At 35.9% G+C, this 10,728-nt stretch overlaps 1 protein-coding gene across 1 annotated transcript in view; it reads left to right on the top strand.

Annotated features, from left to right (window-relative positions):
* The window catches only part of MAP4K5 (mitogen-activated protein kinase kinase kinase kinase 5), a 105,607-nt gene that overhangs the window by 54,140 nt on the left and 40,739 nt on the right, over positions 1 to 10,728 (top strand). Inside the window, exons 12-14 of the mRNA XM_006773763.2 lie at positions 3,036 to 3,117; positions 3,936 to 4,052; positions 10,701 to 10,728. The exon at positions 10,701 to 10,728 is cut by the window's right edge and continues 72 nt beyond it. Of these exons, the coding sequence (XP_006773826.2) occupies positions 3,036 to 3,117; positions 3,936 to 4,052; positions 10,701 to 10,728 (227 nt within the window). The remainder of the gene's footprint in view (positions 1 to 3,035; positions 3,118 to 3,935; positions 4,053 to 10,700) is intronic.

The raw sequence follows: 10,728 nt of genomic DNA, 5'->3' as shown, positions 1-10,728 counted from the left end.
AAACTTTTTCGGTTGGTCTAGATGTTCTTTGTCTTTCACATCGAAATCATCACTTTTAAAGCGTCATCACTTTTAAAGCGTGTAAACCAGTGTTCACAAGTATCTTGAGATGAAGCACGTTCACCATAAGCTTCCCGAAGTATTCAGCAGCACTTTTCTTCAAAATAATGAATTAAAACTTCCCACAAATGCTCTTTTTTTGGCACGAAATTCGACATTTTTAAGCATAAAAATATCTACGATGTTAAACCTTCAGCAAATTTGACATATGAGGTTTTGAAGCTTGCTGTCAATACAAAATAGCATACATATCAAATCGTATGTATATCAGCATATGTGTAACTCCACCTATTGAAAAAAATCTGCATTATTAACTGGTACACCTAGTAATGTATTGCTGTCTTAAAAAATTCTGATCATGTTATGTTTTGGCATTTTTGGGTAAGAGATGTGGTGAGGAAAGGATTTGACGTAAATGCATTGACTTCAAAATTGATATTTTTATTCTGTACTTTCATTAATTACGTGGTGACTTTTATGGAAGATGATGTGAAAAGTTTCCCCAGATATCATGACACTTAAGTTAATCTTTAATAACTTTTCTCACCTTCCTTCCTTCCTTAATATTCTAAAAGGTTATTGCTGCCCTGGCCTGTGTGTCCCAGTGGTTAAAGTGTTGGCCTCAAAACCAGAGTCTTGGGTTCGATTCCTGGTCAAGGGCACATTCTCCGGAGTGTGGGAGGCAACCATTCAGTGTCTCTCTCTTGCATCAGTATATTTCTCTCTCTCTCTTTCTCTCTCTCCCCAACTCTTCCTTCAAAAAAGAAATGGTTATTACATATTTTCATTCTGATATCTTCTTATACAAAGTAAAGCAGTTTGAATATTCTTATAGTTCATAAGGACATCTTCAATTGGATGATAAAAATTGAAAATAGCCGAAACCGGTTTGGCTCAGTGGATAGAGCGTCGGCCTGAGGACTGAAGAGTCCTGGGTTCGATTCTGGTCAAGGGCATGTACCTGGGTTGCAGGCACATCCCCAGTAGGAGATGTGCAGGAGGCAGCTGATCGATGTTTCTCTCTCATCGATGTTTCTAACTCTCTATTCTCTCTCCATTCCTCTCTGTAAAAAAAAAATCAATAAAATATATTTTTTTAAAAAAATTGAAAATAGTTTTCCTGGTAATGCTTTCCATACATTTAGTTTTAAAAACTATGCAAATAAGTTTTCAAGTTCTTAAATTCAGTTATTTTTCATCTAGGTTACATGGGTCTCTTTAATGGTCTATGGACCCCCCCCCCAAATTCTGTATATTCATATCTTATTTCAGATTCTGAGAGTCCTGTTCCCAAAAAAAGATTTATATTCTGCTAGCTGTATTCTTTTGTATTGACACAGGTTTCTTCCTATTCTTTGTCACCTGAAGTTCCTAAGCCAGTGATTGCGAACCTTTTGAGCTCGGTGTGTCAGCATTTTGTAAAACCCTAACTTAACTCTGGTGCCGTGTCACATATAGAAATTTGCAACCATAGTAAAACAAAGACTTATATTTTTGATATTATTTTATATATTTAAGTGCCATTTAACAAAGAAAAATCAAGCAAAAAAATGAGCTCTCGTGTCACCTCTGACACGTGTGTCATAGGTTTGCCATCACTGTCCTAAGCAATTAAAACTGGAGGGGTTTATGGCAGGAGGGACTGAATATTCATTCAGGAATGACTACTAGCTATAACCACTGAATTCACAGAGTCCAGAGGATTCATTACCATTGGATACCTTTGCCAGTCTCAGACACTATGTAATTCCACAAGTCACCAAATGTAATGCAGTAATGTGATTTTTCTGAAGAAAAATGCTGTGTTTGCTGTCATTGATAATAACTAAGGTTATTTATTCTCTTTGTGTCTTGCCCAGTCCCTCCTCCAGTGGAATTTTGGCTATGGTGCAAATATCCATCTTTGCTATTAATTAATAATCCAAGCATGATTCCTTTAATTTATGTCATTTTCCCTGCTTCATCAATGTAGATGGCAAGAAAACTCTTCTGCTTGCTAAAATCACTCCTTCTTTGTCCTTGTTTCTAAGAAATTCAGTGACCTTTTAAAACAGTGGTTCTCAATCTGTGGGTTGTGACCCCTTTGGGGGTCAAACGACCCTTTCACAGGGGTCACCTAAGACCATCAGAAAACACATATATAATTACATATTGTTTTTGTAATTAATCACTACGCTTTAATTATATTCAATTTGTAACAGTGAAATTGGGGCTCACCACAACATGAGGAACTGTATTAAAGGGTTGCAGCATTAGGAAGTTGAGAACCACTGTTTTTAAGGCTTTAAATAATCTTTTACATTATCTCCCAACCCTATCTCCTCACCATTCAACTCTTTTAATGTAGCAGAACATTTACATACTACATAAATTAGGCAATAAGAAAAGGTCATTTTGATTTCTAAGTTTAATAGATTATGAATCCTATAAGTGATACAGCTATGCATTTCTGCTTTTTACTGTATTTTTAGCGCTCATATATTACTATTCTGTCAACTAATTGAATTTTACTTAAGAGATGGAACTAACACACATTTTCTTCTTTTTAAATACATTGTTATTGATTTTTTTAGAGAAAGGGAGAAATGGAGAGGGAAGGAGAGAAAGAGAAAGAAAGGTGGTGTGGGGAGAAAAACATCCAAGTGAAAGGAAAACATCAATTGGCTGCCTCCTGCTGCCCTCTACTGGGGATTGAGCCTGCACCCTGGACATGTATGTGCCCTGACCAGGAATCCAACTGGCGACCTTTTGGTACATGGGACAATGTTCAACCAACTAAGTGACACTGGCCAGGGCACCAAGGAATATCTGTGCTTTTGGGTTTAGTTTTGGGGCTTATATAGAGTTAAGAGGCCTAAGAGAAAAAAAATCATGTGTTTCAGACTTTGAAACTACTTGTAAGTTAACTTTATTTAGTAACACCAAAAAACTAATATTAGTGAAATATTTTTGTACATGTCTCCTTTTATTTTAAGGTCATCAACATTCCATAATTTTGTCAAAATAGCACTAACGAAAAACCCAAAAAAAAGACCAACTGCTGAAAGACTTCTGACTGTAAGTCATTGAAATTATAGGTGAATCTTCTGTAGTCATGTCTTAATTAGGCATATCACTAGAACAATGTATTTAGGTTTTTTAATATAAAAATGTTAGTGACTCTTACAGCAGGGGTTAGCAAACTTTCTGTAAAGAGTCAGATAGTAAATATTATAGGCTTTGTGGACTGTCTAGCCTCTGCCACATCTATTCAGTTTTGCCCTTGTAACACAGAAGCATCCATAGATAGTACATACAAATGGGTGTGGCTTTAACACCCAATAAAACTTTATTTACAGAAAGAGGCAGTGCACCAGATTTTGTCCATGGGCTGTATGTAGTTTGCCAACCCCTACCATAGAGAAAACTATTAAAAATATTGCTGTCATTAAAATTGCTTTTCTTGGATTCTTCTATTAATCTATAGAATGCTCTGTGTGTATATGTATTTGTTAAATATTTTTATAGTACAAAAATGAGTATAGCAGTCTAAGAAAACTATTAAATGTCATAATTTCACTGTATGTCTTTGTACATTAACATAATTTTATTAGCATAATGACATGAGTAATGAATGTCATTATTATAGCCAAAGTTTTACTTTTACTACCGTATATGTTAATGTTATAAACTTATTCCACAAAGATTCTTTAGCTTTATAATATATAATTATGGATTCTGTGATTAATATTTTGCTAATACATTCTCTAATGTATTTGTACTAGTAGGCTCCCATATACTTACCTCTGATATTTACTGAATGGAAAATACAGATAACATTTCTGTAAGCCATAGATGTAAAAGCATACTCATGAAATCGTTTTGTTTTCACTTAGCATACTTTTGTAGGACAGCCAGGTCTCTCTAGGGCCCTAGCAGTTGAACTTTTGGACAAAATGAACAATCCAGACAACCATTCACATTACACTGAAGGAGATGATGATGACTTTGAGGTAAGGAGTGTTTGCAGTCTAATATTTGAAAATAAATGTTTAATATGGCCTTATGAGTTTGTTTTCTAACTCTTTTAAGTTAGTTGAAACAGATTTAGCTACAAAGATTAATTAGCAGCATAAACTACACTTATCCTGAATAAAATTACGACTTGATACTTTTCTTTAAAATTGTGGTATAATATACATAACATAATCATTTCTTAATCCTAGTTCTTTCCAGATTTTTGTAATTTCTTTATTATACAGGTCACTAACAGAATACAAATAATTTTTAAGAATTAAGTTGAGGTTCCCATAGAAGTTTATTCTTTCCAATACTTGTTCAAAACTGTTATTTTTTTACATAATTACTTGCAGAGCTATTTATAACTGAAAATATTGTCGAATTATTTTGAATAGACCATATTTAATAATATAACTTGTAAATCAGGAATGAGGGACTTCCTGTCTGTATATAACTATGTTTTTTCACCAATGTCTCTTCCTCTTCTCTTTGATTCCTTTTTATTTTTGTGTTTCTTGAAATCTGTCTGTTCATTTCTCTTTCTGCCTTTATTTCTTTTTATAGCTCTATCTTTATTTTTGGCCAGACTATGGAACTAAACTTTGTGTTGTTATTTATTGAAGGAAATTTTCTATTTTATGTTCTTAAGATTTAAGTTATGCCATATAACTATTATAATTACTACTAACACTCATTGGGTAGGTATTGTGTGTCCAATGACTATTAGGCCAAATAATTTCCATGTTAACTCATCTAAAACCCAGAATAGTCCTTTGCAATAGATATTACTGTCCCCATTTTACAAATGAGGAAATGAAGAAGAAAGGCTAGAAGTAATTTGACAAGATCATATGACTAGTCAGTAATAAAACCAGGATTTGGATCCAGGCAAACTAATTCTAAAGCCTACTATCTTAGTTATTACACCATCATTTCTATGTATGTACTTAATAGAAAGTCATTAAGCAATCTTTGAAAACGAATCATTTTAAAGGAATCATTGCAATAGATTATACACTGAGTGGCCAGATTATTATGACCCCCTGACATTTGTAGGCAAATTAGCTATAATTTCGTGCGCTGAAGTTGCTAGAGGGCCAGAACATTATAAATAGGGAAGCAGGTTGTTTCCCACGACAGTAGAAGTGATTTTTTTCCTGAAGATACGGGGAAACAACGTGATTTAACAGCCGTTGAACGTGGGATATATTTGAACGTGAGTGGCCAGATTATTATGACCACCTGACATTTGTAGGCAAATTAGCCGTACACTGCATCATATGGGATATGTAAGCCGAAGGCCTGTTCGAACACCTTTGCTGACGTCTCCAATTTACACAGGAACACAAGGATTTGTCAGTCGAGCATTGGAAAAAAGTCATGTGGCCGATGAATCATGTTTCCAGTTGCATCATGCAGATGCAGAGTGAGAATTTGGCAGAAACAGCATGAAAGCATGCACTCCACGTGCATGAGTACAACCCTTCAAGCTGGTGGGGGCAGTGTTATGGTTTGGGGCATGTTTTCCTGGCATGATTTGGGCCCTTTAATTTGTGTGGAACAACGTCTGAATAGCACAACATACCTAAGTATCATTGCTGATCAGGTTCATCCTATCATGTTGATGGCGTATCTCAATGGAGATGGCTTCTTCCAACAAGACAATGCGCCATGCCACAGTGCTCATATTGTGCAGGAGTGGTTTCAAGGACATGAGGGAGACCTTACCTTGCTTAGGTGGCCCCCACAATCACCAGATCTCAATCCAATTGAGCATTTGTGGGACGAAGTTCAAAGCGCCATCAGGCAGCTGGTTCCACAACCATCAAATCTAACAGAACTGGACAGTGCTATCCATCAGGCCTGGTGTCAGATTCCTCGCATCACCTTTCAACATCTCGTGTAGTCAATGCCAAGAAGAATTGCCGCCATATTGACGGCAAAAGGTGGCCCAACAAAGTACTGATGAGGTGGTCATAATAATATGGCCACTCACATTCAAATATATCTCACATTCAAAGGCCGATAAATCACGTTGTTTACTCGTATCTTCAGGAAAAAAATCACTTCTACTGTCATGGTAAACAACCTGCTTCCCTATTTATAATGTTCTGGCCCTCTAGCAACCTCAGCGCACGAAATTATAGCTAATTTGCCTACAAACGTCAGGTGTCATGATAATCTGACCACTCAGTTTATATAGATATATATATAGCATAGTTTTATCATCAGTACCCAGTGAACATTTTGTTACATATAAATGACATATTAAATAGCAAAAGTTCTCTTTTATTCCCCCATATTATTTTGCTTGGTTTCCAAATCTGCTTTACCTTCTGAGATTTCTATTTCTATATTTAGTGATATCACTAGTCTTTGAAATATAAAAAACCTTGTGCCAGGCAGTTGGGGACACAGTGGTATATAGGACTTGACACTACTCCTGCCTTCAAAGAATTTATATGCCCTCAATTCAGAAATATAAACAAATAACTTGCAAGTGTGATAGCTATTATGGACTGGTAAATACAAGATGCTATGGGGTCATATCATAGGGACAAGAAAGGACTCACTGTAGAAGTGAAATGTATGCTAAAAACCTAAAGGATAAATAGAATTAGCGGAAGAGAACAGGCAAAAGTGTTTTGAGCAGAGGGAATAGTAGTATGTTTGAAGGCCTGGTGATAAGAGAAAGCAGTGTCTTTGATGAACTAGAGATAAGTCAGCCTTCTTAGAGCAGAAAACAAGGAAGGAAGTGGTGAGAGAGGAAGTTATAGAGCTAGTCATTTCAAGCCATGTTGAAAATTCTGGGCTTTAGCTTAAGGGCAATAGAAGCTATTAAAGGGTAAAGGAGTGATATAATTAGATACACATTTTAAGATATTTATAACTTCAGAATGGTGGTTCCATTCCAGAAAACCTGTTAAGAGGCTTTTGAAGTTTTTCTGAATAGAGATAATAGCATTTTAGAGTAGGGTGGTAGAGCAAGAATGGAGAAAAGTAAACTAATTCAAGAATTATATGAGAGCCCTAGCCTGTTTGGCTCAGTCGGCCAGTGGTACAGACTGAAGGGTCAAGAGTTCAATTCCAGTCAAGGGCATGTACCTCAGTTGCAGTCTCCTGCGGGAGGCATCCAGTCCTTGTGAGAGACACATGTTAATGTGTCTCTCTCCCTGGCTCTCCACCTCCCCTCCCTTCCACTCTCTGAAAGAATCAATGGAAAAACTACCCTCTGGTGAGGATTTACTAAACAAAACAAAAAAATTATTATATAGAGAGAACTGATGATGGGATGAAGACATGAGGGTTGAGGGTGGTGTGGGGGCAGTCAGAAAAGGGTTATTCCAGATTTTGACCTGAACAGATTTGGTAAGAAAGATCAGTTTAGTTTTATATATGGTAATTTTAATGTTGTACAAGACTTCCAAATAGGGAAATCTCATAAAAAGTGAGAGCTATGTGGTTGTAGCTTGCAGAGAGAAGTTTGGACTAGAGATATAAATTTGAAAGGCATTAGATATAGATGTAGTTGATAATACCCTAAAGGGTAGGTATGATCACGCAAAGGAAGCTAGTTTTCCAGTAGAATGAGAAAAGCAGGGAGCCTAGGACAATATCCTGAGATTTCTTCCCCGATTCAAGAATCAAGTAAGCTAAGGGGAATGGCAAAGGATAGATAAAGAACATTAAAATAAAGAAGGAAAGTTTTAAGTAGAATACTGTCTAGAAGTTGAGTTAAAGAAATCATTGGATATGGGTGGTAGAATTTGAATACTTTAAAAAGGATAATTTTCAAATAGTAGAAGTGAATCTAGACTAGAATAGTTTGAAAGATAAGTATAGCAATTGATTTATGAAATTTAGTTGGGAAATGGGGGAGTAGGATAGAGCAATAGCTAGAGAAAAATGAGTTGGTGGGGGATTTATTGATGGTTTTATGTGTGGCAAAGGTTTGAGCAGGATGAAGTGCTTATGAAAAGGATCCAATAGATAGAGATAGAAGAACCATGAGAAGCAAGATGAATAGACAAAATCCCTGAGAAGGAAAGAGAGACTGAAATTGAGAAAAGAAAAGAAACACTTCCCTTGCAATAGAAAGGGTGGCTGACAGTGTAGGTAGTAGGTTTCTAGTTGATGTTTCTGTTTTTTCTGTGAAGTAAGTAGCAAGGTTATCTCCTAAAGGTGGGAAGGAATATGGATGGGTTTGAAGAGTGTGGAGAAGATGTGTAAAGGTTAATTTATGGGTTAAATGATTCAAGAAGTGTTTTGGACAAAGCTGAAGCCTTACATGAGAGATTTTCAATCTTTTGCTGGGTAATATTCATCCAGCAGTGATGAATATTGTAAATAGATTCATCACAGATGTAATGATGTAAACAAAAGGTAGCTAGTTTAATTTATCTGGGGTTATCATTTTGGCATGCTAGTATAGTGAAGGACCCTGAGACAAAGGGAATTTACAATATTGACAAGAGATTGCAGTTGCGGTCTGCCAGATAGAAACTGGGTAGGAAGAAAAGTGAAGTTAGGAACAATTCTGAGAGTGAAAAAGTAATGGATTGATGGACTTGAGATTCTAATGTGAACATTATAAAAGTTTAATGGGGATAAATAAGAGAGTGAGCTGAAAGGATGAGAAGTTTGGAGTATTGTGTGAATTTGTATATCAGAACAGATGAAGGATTCAGGGTGGGATCTAGGAGTAAGTAGAGAATGCATTGAAGAATGCCTCTAGAGATGAGGTCAGGAAATTTAAAATCAGTGGGCTTTTTTTTTTTAACAGTGGGCTTTTGAAGTCTGTTGGTATGATGGTGGGTTTTGAAATAAAGAAAAAAACATAGGCACTGTCTGAGTAATCAGTGAATGAGAGTCATCAGAAATTTGATAGGGGTTCAGCTGAAGGCATAGTTTCAAAAGAATTAGAAACTCATACAAAAGGGTGGAAGTAGTATGCGTCTCGTTTGATTTACTACAATATTCTTACTTAGTCTCCCTGCATCCAGTATTTCTTCCCACCGTGCCCCCTTACACATTCATCAGATTATTCTTTTTTTTAAAAAAAATGTTTTTATTGATTTCAGAGAAAGAGAGAAACATTGATGTGAGAGAGAGAAAACTTTGATTGGCTGCCTCCTGGGGATTGAGCCCACAACCTGGCATGTACCCTGATTGGGAATGGAACCGGCAACCTTTCGGTGCCTAGGACCATGCTCAAATGCTCAACCAACTGAGCCACACCGGTCAGGGCTATCAGATCACTCTTAAAAATGACTGGTGATGCCACCCCCTCTCTGTAAAATCTCCAAAAAATACCTTTGCCAAGAAAATAAAATTAAGAGCCCTAACCTGACAATCTTGATGATCCTTCTCATCCTCAGTCTCCTTCCAGCATTGTCATCTCTTCACATAATCTTCATTATAGCCAAATAATAACTAACTCCAGGTTGCGGGCTCGATACCCAGTATGAGGCATGCAGAAGGCAGCTGATCAGTGATTCTCTCTCATCATTAATGTTTCTATCTCTTTATCTCTCCCTCTCCTTTCTCTCTGTAATCAATAAAAATGTGTTTTTTTTTAAAAAAAATAGTAATCTTTTTTTAGTAGTAATCTTAATGAATGGCACTTACCATTTTCTAATCTTATTAGTATTTGTGTCTTGTCTTCCTAGACCAGTGATGGCGAACCTTTTGAGCTTGGCGTGTCAGCATTTTGAAAAACCCTAAGTTAACTCTGGTGCCGTGTCACATCTAGAAAGTTTTTGGTATTTGCAACCATAGTAAAACAAAGACTTATATTTTTGATATTTATTTTATATATGTAAATGCCATTTAACAAAGAAAAATCAATCAACCAAAAAAATGAGTTCTCGTGTCACCTCTGACACACGTGTCATAGGTTTGCCATCACTGTCCTAGATTATAAACTCTTTGAAGATCTCTGGCTTTCTTTAAATCTCATATATTTTATACAGTATAGACATGGAATAAATGAATAAACTTTTTTTAAATTTTATTTATTGGGGGTTTTTTTAAGAGTGAGAAAAGGTGAGGAGAGAAAGAGAGAGAGAGAGAGAGAGAGAGAGGAGAGAGAGAAAGAAAGAGAGAGAGAGAGAGATCAATTTGTTGTTCTACTTATTTATACATTCATTGGTTGCTTCTTGTATGGGCCCTGACTGGGCATCAAACCTGCAACCTTGGCATATCGGATGGTGCTTGAACCAACTGAGCTACCTGGCCAGGGCTAAGTGAATAAACTTTTAAAGTACCTTGGTGTTCATTATATTTTTTCATTTTTGTCCTATTATTTATTAGTAGGTAGTCATGTTTGTCGATAAATGAACGTTTAATTTAAAAAGAAACTTTGAACTTATCATTGAAATCTCTTTTAAAACATGAAGGTATTAAGAACTACAAATTGGTAGTCACAAAATAGTCCTAGTACAGCATAGGGAATATAGTCAATAATATTGTAATATTATAATAAGTATGGTGCCAGGTGGGTACTTGAAATATCGGATGGATACTTTGTAAAGTATATGATTGTCTAACCATGATACTATACACCTGAAACTAATAAAAAATTATATTGAATATAAACTAATTGAAAAATAAAATTTTTAATTATATGTTTATATCCACAGCCCCATGCAATCATTCGTCATACCATTA

This window comes from Myotis davidii, unplaced genomic scaffold, assembly GCF_000327345.1.
Source record: "Myotis davidii unplaced genomic scaffold, ASM32734v1 scaffold847, whole genome shotgun sequence".
Lineage (NCBI taxonomy): Eukaryota > Metazoa > Chordata > Mammalia > Chiroptera > Vespertilionidae > Myotis > Myotis davidii.
The sequence above is the reverse complement of the archived record's forward strand: the minus strand, read 5'-3'. Positions and strand labels throughout refer to the sequence as shown.